At 51.1% G+C, this 19,493-nt stretch overlaps 2 protein-coding genes across 3 annotated transcripts in view; both read left to right on the top strand.

The window, feature by feature from the left end:
• Positions 1 to 1,369: 1,369 nt before the first annotated feature.
• CCDC194 (coiled-coil domain containing 194) lies at positions 1,370 to 11,087 on the top strand. The gene is made up of 5 exons (XM_024767469.1): positions 1,370 to 1,693; positions 3,466 to 3,562; positions 3,951 to 4,081; positions 4,580 to 4,726; positions 10,980 to 11,087. The coding sequence occupies exons 1-5, from the start codon at positions 1,370 to 1,372 to the stop codon at positions 11,085 to 11,087; spliced, it is 807 nt and encodes a 268-aa protein (XP_024623237.1).
• A 998-nt stretch (positions 11,088 to 12,085) lies between these two features.
• The window catches only part of PLVAP (plasmalemma vesicle associated protein), a 14,781-nt gene continuing 7,373 nt past the window's right edge, over positions 12,086 to 19,493 (top strand). Inside the window, exons 1-3 of one of the 2 annotated variants that reach the window (XR_003006228.1) lie at positions 12,086 to 12,591; positions 18,433 to 18,529; positions 18,648 to 19,360. Coding sequence is in view for 1 of the 2 variants with exons in the window: in XM_024767548.1 (XP_024623316.1) it covers positions 12,223 to 12,591; positions 18,433 to 18,529; positions 18,648 to 19,360 (1,179 nt within the window). In the remaining variant the exon portion in view is untranslated. The remainder of the gene's footprint in view (positions 12,592 to 18,432; positions 18,530 to 18,647; positions 19,361 to 19,493) is intronic. The other variant, XM_024767548.1, reaches the window with a different exon arrangement.

The following is a 19,493-nucleotide window of genomic DNA, read 5'->3' as shown; positions in this document are numbered from 1 at the left end:
TCCAGTTCTCAGTGTTCACTCAGCTCACATTTCTGCACAACTACTGTGTGCCAGGCCCACGCGGCGGCAGTGTGAACAGGGCAGGTGCAGGCTTTGCTTTTTAGGGGCTCACCCAGTCTGATGGGGGAGGCAGCCAGGAATCACACACAGGTAAAATGACGGCAGAGCTGAGAGAGCTGATCAAAAGGGGCCTGAGGGCTTCCCTGGGGGCGCAGTGGTTGAGAGTCCGCCTGCCCATGCAGGGAACACGGGTTCGTGCCCCGGTCCGGGAGGATCCCATATGCTGCGGAGCAACTAAGCCCGTGAGCCATGGCCGCTGAGCCTGCGCGTCCGGAGCCTGTGCTCCGCAACTGGAGAGGCCACAACAGTGAGAGACCCGCGTACCGCAAAAAAAAAAAAAAAAAAAAAGGGGGCCTGAGGCAGTGGGGAAGGGGGAGGGTTCTGGAGGAGGAGACACACTGGTGGACAGGGGAGAGCTGGTAGGAACTGTTAACTGGGCAAAGAGGGAGGAGAGGGCTCTCAGGCAGCCCTGGGGTAGGAATGCGCTGGCCTGAAGAACGCTGAGGAGGGCAGGAGGCAGCTAAGAGCAGGAAGTGACATCAAAGACCTGCTAGGGGTCTTGCTGGGGAGGGATTAGAAAGGGGGGAGGGGTAAGACGGGGAGATAGAGGGGGAAGAGAAAAAGAGTGGGAGTAGGGTGGAGGAAGAGGTGGAAATGGAGGCGGGCCAAGAGGAAATAAGGGGAAAGAGGGCGGAGGGGGAGGAAGAGGATTTGACTCAGAGGGAAGTCTGGGGAACGGTGTGAACGCGCCTGGATCTGATTCACGTTGTAAGGTCTCCCCCTGGTGGCCTAGTGGAGAATGGGCAGGGAGATGGGACGGATCCACCCTTGCGTCTACCCTCTGGTCCTCACAGCCAGCCACAAAAAGTGTGGCAGCCTGAGCCAGGCCAACCTCAATTGCTCGAGTAGCCTCCCGTCTTCTAGGCTTGGTCATTCCATGAACAGAATGGGGACAATATACCCCCAGACCCTCGCCAAGCGCCCCCTGTGCAAATGGGTGCTTTGCGCAGATGTGCTCAAGTGATTCCCACAAAGCCCTACGGGGCAGGAGCTACTGTCATCTCCGCTTCACAGAGGGAGAAACTGAGGCTCAGAGGGTCACGTGGGATGCAGATGCCAGACTGGAATCCAGGACCCCCCAGTCCTGTCCTGGGCTCCACTAGCCTGGGCTGGCCCCTGGCGTGGGTCCAGCCCCTCCCAACAAACTCGAAGCCACCGCCAGGCAGGGCGGAACCGTGGGTGTCCCTGGCGCCCCAAGGTGCCAATTAAATGCTCGTGGCCGTCTGGGGCCAGAGCTGTGGACGGCGGCATGGCCGAGCCGGGGCCGGAGCCGGGGCGCGCCTGGCGAGTGTTCGCCCTGTGCGGGGCCGCGGTGTTCCTGGCAGCGGTGGCGGCTGGAGCAGCCCTGCTGGCCTGGAATCTGGCCGCCTCGGCCTCCCGGAGGCCTCGCTGCCCAGAGCCAGGGGCCAACACCACGGCGCCGCCTGGAGACCTGGAGCCCGAGGTCGAGGAACTTCGGCGCCGGCTGGCAGAGGCTGCCCAGCGCGAGGAGGCCCTGACCAGGCAGTTGAACCAGGCCGAGGGTGTCCGACAGGAGCTGGAGGAGGCCCTAAGGGCCTGTGAGGGCCGCCAGGTAGGTGGGCAGGGTGGGGGGCTGGGGAATCCAGAATATGGGGGGGAGAGGGTGCACACACATCCCTGGGGCTCCCCACCCCCGCCCTGTGCCTTGGTTTCCGCCATTCTTCAATTGAGGGAGGCAAATAAGAATACACACGTAATTCCTTCCAACTCCTACAATGCCAGTTCAGCCTTGAGTTTACCTTCTGACCAAGAAGGTGTCACTGTCCTCTGCTATTTGCCAAATCACTGGTGGAGGCTAGGGAAGCCTCAGACCCCTAAGCCCACCTGGGGTGGCCCTGTGCTAACCCTCCCCCTAGGTACCCACTCAACATCCCACCTCCCAGCCAGTGTACAGCAGCCCTATTTTGAGAGAGGGACATTCATGTCATCTGTAATTAGGAGGCTAAAGTTGGCCTCTTGGGGGAGGTACCAGCCAGGTCCTCCCTTTTCCTCCTGCCACCCCCTTCAAACTCTTCCTTAACCCTTCCCAGCCCTGGACCTCGCAGGAGAATCACCCTCAGAGTCCCAACCATTCACATTTATTGAGTAACTACTGTGTACCCCTGTGTCCCAGGCGCAGCAGAGGTTGGGCAGTGTATGAATTTTTGAAAATTCATGCCTTTTGAAAATTCATCCCTACACCTTTCCTGACTGCCTAAGGGAAAGGGCTGGGGTAGCCGAGGTTAAGAGCAGCCTGCACTGGGTTCAAATTCTGTCTCTGCCTCTCGATGGAGGATTCTCCAAGGAAGCCAGGCCAGTGGTTTTGCAGAATGTCTTGTTGCCAAAATCTCGGCCTCTGTACCCTGGTACCAAATAGAAATACGGAGACAGAGTTTTGGAGGAAATAGAGAGTAGCTTTATTTCTTTGCCAGGCAAAGAGGGAACACAGCAGGCTAGCACCTCAAAAAAACTGTGCCCCCCTCTCTGGGGGAATAGGGAGAAGTCTTATAGTCAGGGCTTGTAGTCTGGGGTAGGTGATAAGGATCAAGGAAGTGATGGACTTGCATTCTTCTTTCTTCTGGGAAATTTCAAAACGGCCACAGCAGACATCAGGCAGCTCCGTAACTGGGTCTGGTCATCTCCAAGATTATCGCTGGTGACCTCCTCTCTGAAATGAAGAAAGCTACAAGGGAGTGTTACAAGGGAGTGTGGGAGAAAAGAATGCCAGGTGCAGGATATAATTCACATAGAGTCAGAAAGTGATTCAGGAATTAGCTTTGTGTAGGACAATTCTAGTTGCATGCACTACAGATTAGTAACAGTTAAAGTGAAACTAGGATTGCTTAACTTTTATAGACCTGCTTTTGCTGTTTCTATAGCCATTCACTCATTCCTTTGTTTTCCCGGCTTGTTAGTAGATAAGAAAAACCCCATTTTCCACTTCTACTGTAACAGTCTCACAGAGGTGACTAAGTATACCCTTGAAACCCAATTGTCAGTCACCAGATTGGCTTGTGCTGGTCTGAAACCCCAGTCCGCGAGTCTAGATATAGCTAGGATTGGAACCAGATCCTGTCGGCAGAGCTAAACCTTTTCTACATCTAGTTGGCCTGGAGTAGGGGCCGGATGACCTGGACAGAGAACTTCTTCCAGGCAGGCACCTGTCACCACTCGGTACCCCAGACTTCAGAGGCCACTTCTGTGTTTTACAACTACATGACCCCCAAAGGTCCAAATAAAGCTCAAGGAACACCAATGTAGTCTCAGTCTCCCCTAGAAAGGGCGGGGTCAATTCACTCCTTCTCCCCTCTCCCCTCCCCCCCTCACTTCCCCTCCACTCCGCAGAGTCGGCTTCAGACCCAACTGATGACACTGAAGACTGAGATGGACGAGGCCAAGGCTCAGGGGACCCAGATGGGGGCAGAGAACGGGGCGCTGACAGGTGTGTTGGGGTGCAAAGTGGTGGGCAGGGCTAGAGGTGGGAGGAGCCTAGAAGGTTCCCGCTACGCAAATGACACGTACAGGTGCAAACGTAAAGCAGACGAACGCAAAAACTTGTGAAAGAAATGCGCATAATATGCAAAGGTCATGCGAATGTCAGAGAACAATGCAAATACAACGAAATATGCACACGCCGTGTAGAGACTCCCAAAAGTAATGTAAACCTATGAAAAGCTATGCAAATGACACGTAAAGGTCAGGCAAACAGCACACAAACTTAATTCAAATAAAACAAACCACGCAAATAGTAGGCAGACTATGAATTCGTAGCTGCTGTGCGAGGGGTAGGAGCCTGGTCTCCAGCCTGATCCTGCCCCCTGCACCCGCAGAAGCCCTGGCGCGCTGGGAGGCGGCGGCCACGGAGTCTGCGCAGCGGCTGGACGCGGTGCAGCGGCGCGCGAGCGCGGCGGAGGCCGAGAGTGAAGCCTGCGCAGTCCGGGAGGCGGCGCTGCGCGAGCACGTGTGAGTAAGAAGTGGGCGGGAAGGGTCCGGGGGAGGGCGAGCCCAAGCCCATGCCCATGTGGGCGGGGCCTTGTGGAGAGTCAAGGCCCTCCTGAAGGTCAGGCGTTAGAACCTGGGGGGCGAACCTGGGGGGCGGGGGAGGCGCTCTTCGGGGACGGGAATCCCCCACGTTAGCGCTGGCACTCTGGAGGCATGGGTCCCTGGGGTCGGGCGCATACTGGGGGCTCAGGGGAGGGCGGGGAGTGCAAGTGGAGGATGCAAGAAAAATCGAGTACCGAGTGAGGGGCCGGGGGCCTGGAGGCGGAGCTTCTGGGGAAAAGGCTGGGAGTCCATGGGGAGGGGTCCTGGAAATGGCCAGGGGTGGAGAAGGGATGAGGGATCCTGGAGCATGGGATCTCTGGGGAGGGGGCGTTCCCAGGAAAGGCGGAAGAATGCTGGAGGGTCTCTGGGGAAGGGGGGTCCAGGTGCTGACGGGACCCTCCGTCCTTCCCGGCAGTTACGCCCTGGAAGCCCAGACGGGCCCCCAGCGCAGAGTGCCACACCCCCGGACCCGCTCCGGGTCCCGACCTCGGCCCAACCCCCGCTCGCGCTCTCGCCCGGGAACCTCCGGGGGTTGCAGGCGACCGGCGCGGCGCGCAAGGGGGTGAGTCAGACCCCAGCTGGATCAGGGCTCGAGGCCAGGAGGACAGACACTGGGGGCCCTGCTGGGACACTTACAGAGGTACCCACGCTAGATGAGATGCTCAGTCGACACCCATCAACGCTCAGCTTTCGACCGACAGCCGTCCTGAACGGAAACTGTGCAGAAAGAAGACCCGACCCTCTCTCTTTGACCATCTCGTGCTTATTTTGCAGATGGGGAAATTAAGGTCCATTTGGTCACAAGGTGAGATAGTGCAGAGCTGGGACTTAAGTCCCCTCTAAGGACAAGGACAATGTTGCCCTCATCGCACAGACGTGAGGACTTAGGGTCCAGCCCTGACCTGGGAGTGACCTGAAGGGGTTACTTCTCCTCTCTGGTCCTCAGTTTACCTTGCCTGTAAAATGAGTAATTGGAATGGTGAGAGCCAGCATATCCTTGACACCAAAAGCTGACAAAAGTGGCACAATAGGAAAACTACAGACCCCTCTCCCTATGAAGAGGGTACAAAACTCCCAAATGGAATTTTAGCAGAGAACCAAGTAACACGTTTTAAAGATACACCATAACAAAGTGACTTATGCCTGAGGTGCAGAGGTGGTTCAATATTTGGAAGTCTGGTAATAAAAAATTCGCCATACTAAATGGATCAAATGAGAAAAATTCTGGAAAGGTCATCAAAATAGCAACAATTGCATGTAGGTGAGATTATACGGTATTTGTCTTTCTCAGCCTGACTTATTTCAGTTAACATAATACCCTCTAGATCCATCCATGTCGTTGAAATCACAAGATTTCTTTTTTATGAGGCTATTATGAGTAATATTCCATTGTGTGTGTGTGTATATATATATAAAACATCTTCTTTATCCATTCATCTATCGATGGACACTTAGATTCTAATTTCCAGACCGTAATCAGATTTTTCCAACTGTTCTGATAATGTCCTTTGTAACAAAAGAGTATCCTGGCTTACACATTGTATTAATCTGGAACATTCCTCAATCCGTCTTTGCCTTTCATGACACTGGCTTTTTCTTTTTTTTTTTTTTTTGACACTGGCAGTTTTTAAAAAGCCCAAGCGAGTCATTTCGTGGTGTCTGAGTTTGGGTTTTTGTGATGTTTCCTCATGTTTAATTGGCATTTTGGGCAGGAATGCCTCAGAAACTGTCAACCCAATAATATTATCTGCTGTTGGTATGACTATATATAGAAAACCCAAGAGAATTAATGGAAACTTTCCTATATCTAAACAACTAGGTAGAAAATCCTTTCAAAGAAAAGAAAGATCCCTTTCAGATAATTTTTTGTATCCAGGAATAAACTACATTCCTTATTATGTAAGGATCTATTCTACATTAATTTTTCAAAAAATAACTCAGTAGAAAATGGGCAAAGCACATGGGCAGCCTGGTCATCGAAATATACAAAAAAGGGGCCCAATTTCACTGCTAGAGAAGAAATGCAAACTGAAAAAAATGTGATACTGTTTTCTACCCTTTAGTTTGTCAAAGACAAAAATAAAAACAAAAGTTTGTGAATACGTTGTATTGGCACTGCTGTTGGGACTGCTCATTGGTACAACCACTTGGGAGGGCAGTTTTCCAGAATCTCTCAAAATTAAAAGTGCACATGTTGTTTGACCCATCAACTCCTCTTCAGGCAATTTTTCTGCAACCATATTTTTTTTTTTTCTTTTTTTGTGGTACGCGGGCCTTCCACTGTCGTGGCCTCTCCCGTTGCGGAGCACAGGCTCCGGACGCGCAGGCCCAGTGGCCATGGCTCACGGGCCCAGCCGCTCCGTGGCATGTGGGACCCTCCCGGACCGGGGCACGAACCCGCGTGCCCTGCATCGGCAGGCGGACCCTCAACCACTGCGCCACCAGGGAAGCCCAACCATATTATTTTAATTAAAAAAAATTTTTAATCTACAACCATATTTAAATGTATACAAAATGATGGACTGAATGCAGTGGAGAATCCTGTGTTGGATCCTGAAACAGAAAAACACTTGGTGAGGAAATCAAAGTCTAGAGTTTAGTTAATAGTAATATACGAAGATTAATTTCTTAGTTTTGACAAAGAAATTGAAAGAAGCTGCATGAGGGCTATTCAGAGACTCTCTGTATTATCTCTGCAAAGTTTCTGTAAATCTAAACGTATTCCAAAATTAAAAGTTTACTTTTAAAAAGATGAGGGTGGGGGAGAGGAGAAATGAAGACATTATTTTTACCACATTCTTGGTAATTGCAAAAAATTGGAAACAACCTCAGTGTCCATCAGTTGGGGACTGTTTAAATGAGTGTCCGTCCATCCACACCATGGACTGCTATACAACTGGTTTGTGTGGGTTTTTTCATTTTCTGTTTTTGGCCAAGCTGCCCGACTTGCAGATCTTAGTTGCCTGACCAGGGATTGTACCTGCGCCCTCAGCAGTGAAAGTACAGAGTCCCAACCACTGGACAACCAGGGAATTCCCACTATAAAACTGTTAAAAAGGCCAAAGCTGATCTTCTCTGAGACGCATTAATGTAAAAAGCAGGAGAGCAGGGCTTCCCTGGTGGTGCAGTGGTTGGGGGTCCGCCTGCCGATACGGGGGACGCGGGTTCATGCCCCGGTCCAGGAAGATCCCACATGCCGCGGAGTGGCTGGGCCCGTGAGCCATGGCCGCTGGGCCTGCGTGTCTGGAGCCTGTGCTCCGCGTCGGGAGGGGCTACAACAGTGAGAGGCCCGCGTGCCGCAAAAAAAACCCAAACAAACAGGAGAGCAATAATTTGTGTACGTCTTTTAAAATTCGGGGCTGGGGGAAACTTTTATCCAAATATCTCTGAAGGAAACACTGGTCACAGCTGTGGCCTCTGGAAAAGGAATCAGGGATCTGGGGATCGGCGGGGCAAGCAGTCTCATGTTCCTCTGTATATCTTTCTGTAAAGTTTGCATTTTAAAAATCATGTGCATGTATTACCCTTAAAATAATTAAAATTTGTTTTGAAAAATTTCTGAAGAGGCTGCTGTAAGGAGGGGAACAGCACACTTGAAACTCTGATCCCCCCTCAGCCAGTCCTGCTTATTATCCCCCCACCCACCTTGGAGGTGGCTTGGTGGTGCCTGGTCAGGGCCTTTACTGGGAGAGGACCAACTTGGGGTGGGGGAAGGAATTGGAGGGCCCCCCCGCCCCCCCGCAAAGGAGGAGGTGAGGCTGAGGGGAGGGATGAGAGTCTAACCGCTTTGTTCCGTTGCTGGCCACCAGGGGTCACCCCAGTCTGCAGACCTGGTTGCTGCTGGCTGAGGGCCCAGAACTTGAGAGGCAGGGAAGATGGGTCTGAGACACCCCCCTCCCCCTGCAACTCTGGCGTAAATCCAGAAGTGAGCAGGAAACAGCTTCTCCTTCTGGAGTCAGCTAGGGCTTGAGACTGGCCCTGCCTTGTCTGGGGCCCCAGGGACTTCAGACCCTCACTGTGGGGTCCAGGGCTGATGCACACAAAGGGCTGGGCTCAGGGCTGTAAATGGGACCTAAAATATTATCATTACTATTCACTTATTCTGCTAGCTTCACCTTGGCCATACCTGCCAGATCCCTGAAAATCAGCTCCGGGGAAATGTGGAGCCATGGGAGGTGTGTGAGCAGGAAGGGTACTGTCAGATCTGGTTCCCCCGCCAGAACGGAGAATCCCCCAGCTGCCTTGCCTTCCAGACCCCACCTGCCTCCCTCCCCACAGGGCCAGCCCCCAGCCTGCCCTTGCTCTGTTGTGCCTCCCTGTCTCCACCTGTCCAGTTACCACTCAAAGTCTCTGTCTGTCTCTCTGTCTCCAAGTCTTTACCTCTGTGTCTCCACCTTGTCCCCAGCACACTCTCCCAGGTCCCTGCCCTGGCCTCCCCTATTCATGGTCACCCTGGGGTCCCTCCGTGGCTACAGAAACAGGAGTGTATGGGAGGGGGGGTGGAAAGGGGAAGCCTGGCACAAGCTGGGTGGAGGGCACTGGGGACAGCAGCAGCCTGACCTTGTTGGCGCCCAGTCCCAGGTAAGAAAGTGGGTCACCTTTTTTCAGGAAGGAACACGGATGCCCAGAGAGGACAGGCTCTTCCCCCACCCCCCACAAAGGGCTCTCCTTGCCTCCTCTGTCAACTCCAAAAGCCCAAAACTTAATTTCCTTTGCATTTAACCAAAACCCAAACACGTTGGCATAAAAGTGGAGGGTTTTCTGAACTTTGCTGAAATTTTTCTTCGCCAGAAATATCGCTTCCTCCAGAACCTTCCTGAAGTTCTGTGAGAGTTTTTAAAAACCTCGTGTCTCCTTGAGAACTTCAGTGTCGGTCTTCAGAGTGACACAGAGCTGACTTCCTCAGGACAGTCTTCCCGTCTCTGCCCAAACAATCAAATGAAACCAAATGGATTGTTTTTAATTTAGAAAAAAATAATTAAAATCGAAGTCCCTCCAAAGGAATTCAGAGAGGTTCATGCACAAAATTTCCTGTGACTCTGACAAATGGCTTTCAGGGAAAAACCAAATGCTCACATCATTCGATGCATTTGACCTCATGTGAATTCGAAGACCAGTTGCTCACCTCGTCCCTCTGGAATTTTCTGGCCAGGAATTCAGGCAGAACGTGTTCAGAGAGTCTGTTTTTAGAAATTTTAGACTCTGCTGGCAGTAGTGTCAATGGAAACAACCTCTTTGGAGGACAAGTTGATGACAGCTGTCAAAAAGTAAAATGGGTCTTCCCTGGTGGCGCAGTGGTTGAGAGTCCGCCTGCCGATGCAGGGAACGCGGGTTCGTGCCCTGGTCCGGGAGGATCCCACATGCCGCGGAGCGGCTGGGCCCCTGAGCCATGGCCGCTGAGCCTGCGCGTCCGCAGCCTGTGCTCCGCAACGGGAGAGGCCACGGCGGTGAGAGGCCCGCGTACCACAAAAAAAAAAAGTAAAATGTTATTGCTTTAGGACCCAGCAATTTCACTTGTGGAGATTTGATATCGTCTTATTTTGTTCACTGAAACAAAAAATTTAGAAACAGTCTAAGTGCCCATCGGTAATTATTATGGTAATGTATGTGCTGAAAACCTAAACAGCAGTCAAAAGGAATCAACAATCTCAAAGTCATAAAGTTGAGCAAAAAGAGGAAGTTTCATCATTACCTTTTCCATTAAAAAAAAAAATCTAGCTTTTAAAACAAATTATTGGAAAAAGAAACATTACAAATCAAAGTTGTGAGATCAAATTGCCAAAAAGAATGTTATTTTTGAGCTTGATACAAACAACATTAGTGTGTATATTGAAAACTCTTGTTCTTACACTGTGACAGTTGCTCAAAATTGTAGCACATCAGGTCTAGAGTGGCTTTTTGGTTTTCTAGGAGTTTATGGTTGCCTTTCTTTTCTCTTGACAACAGATATCATGTTCATACGTACATATATGCAACATCTTCAGTATACAGTGAAAGATAGCCAAGATCTTAAGCTCATACCAAGACTGTCACACCTCCTGGCATTGGCCTAAGCACTGCCCCCTTGCCTGAGCTCTCAACTGGACCCTTGTCACCCAGGCTCTACCCCTGTCATGCCCCCTTTCCCCTGGTGATCCCACAGGCCCAGGGCAACAGCAGCTGGGACAGTGTCCCTCCCCTGTGTCTCAGTTCCCCAGCCTCACATCAGAGGCTGTGCATGATCCAACCCCACCTTAAAAACCTACCACCATTTATTAAGGTTAACTGTGTGCCGGGCACTGTGACAAGTGTTTCACAACTGGCTTTGTTGCCTCCACTTTAGACAGGAGAAAACTGAAGCTCAAGGAGGAGAAGTCACTCGTCCCAGGTCTCACAGCGGTAGGTGGCCCAGCCAGAACTTAACTCCAGAGGCCTGCATTGAAACCATGTATTCACTCTGCCTACATGACTCCCCATTAATGCAGATGGGAGATGTCCTCCTCCCACCCTGCTCCAGGGGACTCTGGGTGGGCCTGACCAACCCAGAGAAATAGCTGGTTGGGCACCACTTGCAGCCCCCAACCCTCCTCCCTCCCAGTAGTGGCTGGGAAGGGTCCGGAATCAGGAATCAATGGGTAGCTGCAAAGGCCAAAGGTCAGACAGGGGTTTCCTGCCCGTCCCTGGGAACTTCCTCCGTCCCGACCCAACTCCCACCTCCTTGATGAACACCACCCTGGAGGACCCCTCCCCGCTCAACTACCCCCCACTCCACTACCCTGGCTAATAGGGGGATGGGTCCCCATGCCACCGCCTTCAGCCTGCTGTGCCCCCCACAGACAGTGGACGGCAACTGTGTTATCGTCACCCACCCATGGTCCAGCCTCCTTTCCATCCCCTTGCCCCGTTCCCCTCGGATCCTGTCAGCCTTGACCCCGTGGGGCTAGGGGCTGTGTCCCACTCTGTCTCCCCAAGACTGAGGACCCCTCACCGCCAGGCCTGGGGCTCTTGGTGGGGCCTCTGGCATCACCCAGCATAGGGGTTTTCCCTGGAGCTCCTGGATCTGGGGGGACATGTAGGAGGGCATACCCAGAATCCTTTGCTCCTTGGTCCCGAAACCCCTTCCTTGCCCACCTGGGGGTGACCCACAGTGAAGCTTGACCCCCCTCTATCTGGCGCTTCCCCTTCACCATCTCACAGAGCCCCAAGATGAGGTTTCCAGCAGGAAATGGTAGTAATAATAGCAACGGCAAATCATTTCTCCCAGCCCCCTCCCCGGCCCTGGGACCTGGTACTGTGCCCACCTCATCTCACAGAGGGGAAAACTGAGACAGGAGAAGCCCCTCACTCAAGCTCACCCTGGCCCCAGGTTCACTGCTGCCTGTGTTTACTAAGCGCCTACATGAGCCGGGCATTGGGTGGGATGACAGCTAGGGGAACCTGCGCCACCACCATCCACCCATCAGCCCTCTGTGAGGCCTTCCTGTGCCAATTACTGAGCACCTACTGTGTGCCTGGCCCTCAGCTAAGCGCTCCACACAATTTAGCTCCTGTAATCATCACTGCCACGTAAGATGGGCACACATCTGTAGCCAGCCCTCCCTGAGGGGAAGTGAGTCCAGCTCTGTGAACGACCAGAGTGAGACACCCAGGCGGTGCTTTCTCCTCCCTTCGTCTCGGTATCCTCCTCCCCACGATGGGGATGTTGACATGAGGTCATAGGCAGGTGAGACCAGCTCTGGGCACAAAGCAAGGGCAGGTGGGGAAAATGAGGCTCAGCAAGGCCAAGGACGCCTGGTCACCTAGCCGGTGCCCCACCCAGTGTTAATCAGAGAGGCCCAGACGTGACATGGTGCCCTCCCCCCTTCCCTTCACAGCCCGGGTGGGAGTGTTGTGATAACCCACAGCCCCCGTTTCCTCCTGGCCAGGAAGGAGCCAGGCAGAGGAAGTATTAAGAGGAGTAATATAAACACTTCCCCCCTCCCCCCTGCCGTGGCAAGGTCTAGAAGGGGCAGAAGCCACCACCCAGAGCAGACCAGCCAGCAGAGCAGTGCCGGTGCACCGGGCAGAAGCTGGGAGGAGATGGGCTTGGCGATGGAGCACGGGGGACCCTACTCACGGGCAGGGGGCAGCCCGAGGGGCTGCTGGTACTATCTGCGCTATTTTTTCCTCTTTGTCTCGCTCATCCAATTCCTCATCATCCTGGGCCTTGTCCTCTTTATGGTCTACGGCAACGCGCACGTGAGTACCGAATCCAACCTGCAGGCCACCGAGCGCCGGGCTGACGGCCTCTACGGCCAGGTGGTGGGGCTCACAGCCTCCCAGGCCAACCTGTCCGAGAAGCTCAACCTCACCTCCCGTGCCAAGGATGCCATCATGCTGATGCTGCTAAACGCGCGCCGCGACCTGGACCGAATCAACGCCAGCTTCCGCCAGTGTCAGGCCGACCGGGTAAGTCCACAGGCCGGACACCCGTCCCGGGGAACCCCAGGCTGGTCACCTCACCTCTCTGAGTTTCACTTTCCTCGTTCATGAGACAGGGACAGTCACGGACCCTACGTTTTGTGTGCCGAGCCCATGTAGAGAAGCAATGCGTATTTTGTCTGTATATCTCATGCAATACTTGGGACACACTTCGACTAAAATATGATTTGTGGTCTATCTGGAGTTCAAGTTGAACTGGGAATCTGGTCTGTTGTCAGACCTAGGCCCATGGCTTAATGTGTATAAAGCGCCCAGAACGTACCAGCACATACTAGCTTCAAATAAGAGCTGGCTTAATAAACGCTCAGAGTGTTGGATTCTTAGCAATTAGTATGAATGGTTCAGGTTTGCCTGAGGTTGGGTGTCCGCTTAGGAAATATTATCTCTTCGTTGAGTCCCAGGAGGTAGGGAGAAGATTTCAAACCCTTTTGCAGAGGGGAAATGGAAGCCTAAGAAAAGAGGTGGCTTGTTGGGGGACGGGGGGGGGGCAGCAGGGAGCAGAAATGGGCAACCCTGGGTCTCGTGGAGACTGTCATCCCCCCCTCGTACCCCCAACTCCTGTCAAACGCACTCAGCAAGATCCCCCACGTTCTCACACATACACGATTCCTCTGAGGAGGTCCCGTTCCTAGGAACACTGAGGAGATGTTGCCTCCTCAGGCTTTGGCTGGAATGGGATGAGAGAAGGGGTGGGCAGGGGAAGGGAAGGGTTGGGGAGAGGGGCAGGCTCTCTTTCTCCCACAGGAGGTGTCTGGGCTGTTTGGGGCAGGGGACCGTGGAAAGAAAAGGCCTTTACTGGGGCTTCAGACCACCCAGCCCCTGCCACTGGGCAGGAAGGATGTGCACAGCTCCCCTCAGAACTGCCTAGGCAAGGGTGAGGTCTCCCCATCTCATTCCCCCAGGACAGGGCCGGTCCCCCTTAGATTCTCAGAAAAAGGTGAGCCCCCCTCAGACCCCCAGATGAGGCAAGTTCCCCCTCAGACCACAGGGCTGGACCATGTACCCCCTCAAATGCTCCCCACCCCTGACAAGGGCAGCTCCCTCAGACTTCTCAGTTCCCGGGAATTGGACCTTTTGAATCTTTCAGGACACGCATGGTCTTCCGGTCCAGGAGCCATTAGGAATCCCAGGATCATAAAGTTTTATTCTTTTGTTTTTTGGATTTTGTTTTTCGTTTTTGGCCATGCTGCGCCAGGGTCTTAGTTCCCCCACCAGGGATGGAACCCATGCCCCATGCAGTGGAAGCGCAGGGTCTCAACCACTGGACATCCAGGGAAATCCCTTTTTTGTTGTTGTTTTTGGTTTGGGTTTTTTTTGTTTTTACCATAAAGTTTTAGACATTCACACGCATCTCCAAATCCCGGACGGCCCCATCATAGAATATTAGAAATTTAAGAATCTGCCTCTTTACAACTTTAAATTTTGAAAATCGTAGCTTTCCCCCCACACACAAGTTGACAAATTCCTCTGTCCTGGAACCCCTCAGGGTTTTCTCCAAGGACCCCCCCAGGAAGCGGGCACTGATGCTGGGGAGTAGCCCCACCCCTGCCACGGCAGCCCCACATGTCTGATGGTACCAAGTATGAATTTTGATCTTTCCCTGATCCTGGTGGTGCTATGAGATGGATTTTTTTCTTAAATTCTCTGGAAATGCAGTTGCATTTCTGGCTCTGAGACCCCGGGAGAGAAAGGGGAAATTAACTCAGTGTGTTTTTTTTAGGGTATGCCCCACTCTGCCTGGAAGCACCTCCACCCAGGACGCATGCGGGAGAGATTTTTTTTGTCATGGATTTTTCTTTATTCGGCATTCGTAATAATCTTTTTGATGGTCAAATTATCCTGAAATAGGCCATAGGAACACCCTCAATCTGGCTCCTGTGTCTTTTGATGGAACTCCATTAGTCTTTGAGAGCTTCCTTGCTTTATGTCCTAACGAATATTCCAGAAAACCCTTCAGATTGTTTATACTTGTTCACTAATCAATTAGTTCTCTCCCTCTGAGTCCAGGGGAAACATGGCTACAGGAAAGTGAGGGAGAGACTCCTGAATTACTTCATAAAGATGTACCTGAGCACTCCTTAACAAGAGAAGATACTTTTTCTTGTATTGTTGGATTGCACTAGATCTACGTAAATATTCTTCTCATCATCTTGACATCTGAGAACCTGTGCAGAAAAATACTTCTGTATTTTTGGGAGCTATTTCCTCCAACTGGAAGAAAACCTCTTTCGCACTTCATCTTTGGAGCCAACCCGTACCCTGAGATCTTCCCTTTCTGTAGTTAAGGCTTTTGAAAACAGACGTCACTGGAGCTTCCAGAGCTATTTCTGTCCTCCCCCATGCCCAGGTCATTAGGACAGGGCCAGCTTCCAAAGGAGTAAGGACAAAAAGTGACAGAAAGGCACACCCTCTTCACCCTTCAGACCTTTCCTTGTTATATTTCTGCAGAGCGTCTGTTCCAAAGTTTTAAAGACGTAAAAAACGTTATAAAGTTAAAATGTAATTCACATGCCATACAATTGGCCCATTTCAAGTGTACATAACGGGGACTTACCTGGTGGTCCAGTGGTTGTGACTCACACTTCCACTGCAGGGGACACTGCAGGGGACATGGGTTCGATCCCTGGTCCGGGAACTAAGACCCTGCATGCCGTGCGGTGCGGCCAAAAAGAATAGTAATAATTAAGTGTATATAATTTTTTTTTAAAAAGTGTAGATGAAAGAAAAAAGTGTACATAAGGATGATTTTTAGTCCATTCGCAGGGTTGGGCAACCATCAGCACAATTCAGTTTAGAACATTTTCATCACCCCCAAGAGAAACGCCACCAGCAGTCCCTTCCCATTCCCCCTCACCCAGCCTCTGACAAACACAAATCTGCTGTATGTTTCTACGGATTTACTTACTCTAGAGATTTCCTTTAAATGGAATCATGCACTATATGACCTTTTGTGTCTGGGTGTCATCCCCATTGTACAGCGTGTGTCAGTGCTTCCTTCCTTTTGATAGTCGAATAATATTCCACTGTATGGATGGATCACGTTTTATCCATTCATCTGTGGATGAAACACTTGGGCTGTTTCTACCTTTTCGCCGCTGTGATTAGTGCCGCTGTGAATATTTGTGTGCGAGTTTTAGTGTGAACATACGCTTCCATTGCTCTTGGGTATATATACCTAGGAGTGGAATTTGCTGGGTCATAGTGTAATTCTATGTTTAACTTTTAGAAAAACTCGCCAGGCTGCTTTCCACTGTGGCTCCGCCATTTTTACATTCCCATCAGTACTGCCTGAGAATTCTGTTTCTCCCCATCCTTACCAACACTTGCCCATTCTTGTTTTCTGTTTTATTTATAGCCATCCTAATGGTTGTGAGGTGATATCTCATCATGGTTTTCATTTGCATTTCCTGATGACTGAAGACGACGAACATCTTTTTTTTTTTTTTTTTTTTTGACGAACATCTTTTGATGTGCTGGTTGACCTTTTATATATCTTCTCTGGAGAAATGTCTATTCAGATGCTTTGCCTAGTTTTCAATTAGGTTGTTTTTTATTAATTTCTAAGAGTTTACTTTTATATATTCTGGTTACTATTCTCATCATCAGACACACGATTCGCAAATATTTTCCCATCTATGGGTTTTTTTTTCCCTTTTTTTTTTTTTTTTTTTTTTTTTGCAGTACGCGGGCCTCTCACTGCTGTGGCCTCTCCCGCTGCGGAGCACAGGCTCCGGACGCGCAGACTCATTGGCCATGGCTCTCGGACCCAGCCGCTCCGCGGCACGTGGGATCCTCCCAGACCGGGGCACGAACCTGCGTCCCCTGCATCGGCAGGCGGACTCTCAACCACTGCGCCACCAGGGAAGCCCTTCCCTTTCTTAATGTTGTCCTTTCATGCACAAAAGTTTTTAATTTTAAGTCCAATTTATCTGCTTTTTCTTTTGTTGCTTGTGCTTTTGGTATCATATCTAAGAAACCATTGCCAAACCCAAAGTCATGCAGAGTTAACACCTGTTTTCTTCTAAGGAGTTTTATAGCTTAAGCCCTTACATTTAGGTCTTGGACCCATCTTGAGCTAATTTTTGTATATGGTGTGAGGTAGGGGTCCAAATTCATTCCTTAGTTTGTGGCTGTCCAGTTGTGCCAGCACCATTTGTTGAAGAGAATCTTCTTTCCCATGAAATGATCTTGGCAGCTGTATTAGTTTGCTAGGCCTGTCTTACAGTACCACAAATCAGGTGGCTTAAATAACAGAAACTTATTTTCGCACAAGCACAAGTTCAAGGTGTTGGCGGAATTATTTCCTTCCCAGGCCCATCAGGATCTGTCCCATGTCTCTCTCCTTGGCCTGTTGATGGCTGTCTTCTCCCTGTGTCTTCACTTCATGTTCCCTCTGTGCATGTCTGGGTGTCCAGATTTCCTCTTACAAGGACCCACCCTAATGACCTCATCTTAACTTAACTGCCTCTTTAAAGACCCTGTCTCCAAATACATTTACGTTCTGAGGTCCTGAGAATCAGGGCTTCAACATGGGAATTTGGGGTGGGGGGACACAATCCAGCCCATAACAGCATTCTTGTCAAAAAAAAAAAAAAATCTGTTTTTCGGGGAATTCCCTGGCGGTCCAGTGGTTGGAACTCAGCGCTTTCACTGCTGAGGGCACAGGTTCAATCCCTGGTTGGAGAATTAAGATTCCCCCAAGCCACACAGCACAGCCAAAATCCGTTATTAATTGGCTGTAAATGTTTTCAAGGTTCATTCAAGTTGTAGAATATATCAGTGCTTTGTTCCTTTTTATTGCCAAATAGTATTAATCATAACTTTTTTTTTTATCTTGGTTGACTAAAATGCCTAGGGAAAGAGGTGAGTTTTTTTTTTTTTTTATTAATTTATTTATTTTGGCTGTGTTGGATCTTCATTGCTGCGCACGGGCTTTTCTCTAGTTGCGGCCAGCGGGGGCTACTCTTCGTTGCAGCGTGCAGACTTCTTATTGCGGTGGCTTCTCTTGTTGTGGAGCATGGGCTCTAGGCGCACGGGCTTCACTAGTTGTGGCACGTGGGCTCAGCAGTTGTGGCTCTCGGGCTCTAGAGCACAGGCTCAGTAGTTGTGGCGCACAGGCTTAGTTGCTCCACGGTATGTGGGATCTTCCCAGACCAGGAATCGAACCCATGTCCCCTGCATTGGCAGGCAGATTCTTAACCATTGCACCACCAGGGAAGTCCAGGTGGGGTTTCTTTTAACTTTTTTTTTTTATTAAATGAATGAAAGATCCTTTAAATTCTATAGCGCTTTACAGTTTTCAAAAGTTTCACACACATGATTTCATACAATCCCATAATACCCTTTTTTAAGTTTCCTACCCCTATATTCCCCCTCCCCTCTTTTCTCTCCCCACTGGTAACCACTAGTTTGTTCTTTATCTGTGAGTCTGCTTCTGTTTTGTTATATTCACTAGTTTGTTGTATTTTTTAGATTCCACATATAAGTGATATCATACAATATTTGTCTCTCTCTGTCTAACTTTTTTCACTTAGCATAATGCCCTCCAGGTCCATCCATGTGGCTGCAAGTGGCAAAATGTCATTCTTTTTTATGGCTGAGTCCTATTCCATTGTCTATAATCATAACAACTTTTGAAGATCAGACCAGCATCCCCTGTAGAGAAGCCATGTCCTTGTGAACTATGCCAACACAGACCACCTGGGTGCTGGATCTGAGGCCCCAGCCCTGAGAATCTGGGCAGCGCCGGGGGCAGGGGGTCCCACAGGAGCCTGACACTGAGCTCTGTCCTGTGTCACATCCGGACAGGTGATCTACATGAACAACCAGCGATACATGGCTGCCATCATCTTGAGTGAGAAACAATGCCAAGAACAACTCAAAGAAAGTAACAAGAGCTGCGATGGTGAGTGGGTTAGGGTTAGGGTTATAATTATGGACAGTGGAGAGCAGGGTAGCTGACTCCCCACCCAGTCTCTTGGCAGCCCCCAACCTTCCTGACTCTTATGGTCCTGTACCCTTAGCTTTGGCCCTCACACTGAACCAGAAAGCCAAGACACTGGAGGTGGAGCTGGCAAAGGAGAAGGTGGTATGTACCAAAGACAAGGACGGTCTGGCGTTGGGCAAGCGAGTGTTGGAGGAACAGCTGGCCAAGTGCAGCAAAGCCCAGGATCAGCAGCAGCAGGAGCGACAGCTGGCCGAGGACCGTCTGCAAAAGGTGCAGGCCCTCTGCCTCCCGCTGGACAAGGACAAGTTTGAGATCGAGCTGCGCAACCTCTGGAGGGACTCCATCATCCCGCGCTCCCTTGACACCCTGGGCTACAATGTGTTCCATCCCATTGGCTCGGAACTGGCCTCCATCCGGAGAACCTGCGATCACATGCCCACCCTCATGAGCTCCAAGGTGGAGGAGCTGGCCCGGAGCTTGCGGGCTGGCATCGAGCGTGTGACCCGTGAGAACTCGGACCTCCAGCGCCAGAAGCTGGAGACCGAACAGGGTCTGCGCGCCAGTCAGGAGGCCAAGGATAAGGTGGAGAAGGAGGCCCAGGCTCGGGAGGCCAAGCTCCAGGCTGAATGTGCCCGGCAGACCCAGCTGGCCCTGGAGGAGAAAGCAGCGCTGCGGAAGGAGCGTGACAACCTGGCCAAGGAGTTGGAGAAGAAGAAGGGGGAGGCTGAGCAGCTCAAGATGCAGCTGGCTGTCAGCAGCTCGACCCTGGACACCTGCATCAAGGCGAAGGTGGGCCAGAGGTCCCTGGCTTCAGATTGCGTTGGGGGTGGGTCTGGAGGTCAAGCTGTTGGTGATGTTGAAGTTGGGTTTGACCTTTTTTTTTTTTTTTTTTTTTTTGGGTTTGGGGTGGGTTGTGGGGTTT

Source organism: Neophocaena asiaeorientalis, unplaced genomic scaffold, assembly GCF_003031525.2.
Source record: "Neophocaena asiaeorientalis asiaeorientalis breed wild unplaced genomic scaffold, Neophocaena_asiaeorientalis_V1.1 scaffold87, whole genome shotgun sequence".
Taxonomy (NCBI): domain Eukaryota; kingdom Metazoa; phylum Chordata; class Mammalia; order Artiodactyla; family Phocoenidae; genus Neophocaena; species Neophocaena asiaeorientalis.
The sequence above is the reverse complement of the archived record's forward strand: the minus strand, read 5'-3'. Positions and strand labels throughout refer to the sequence as shown.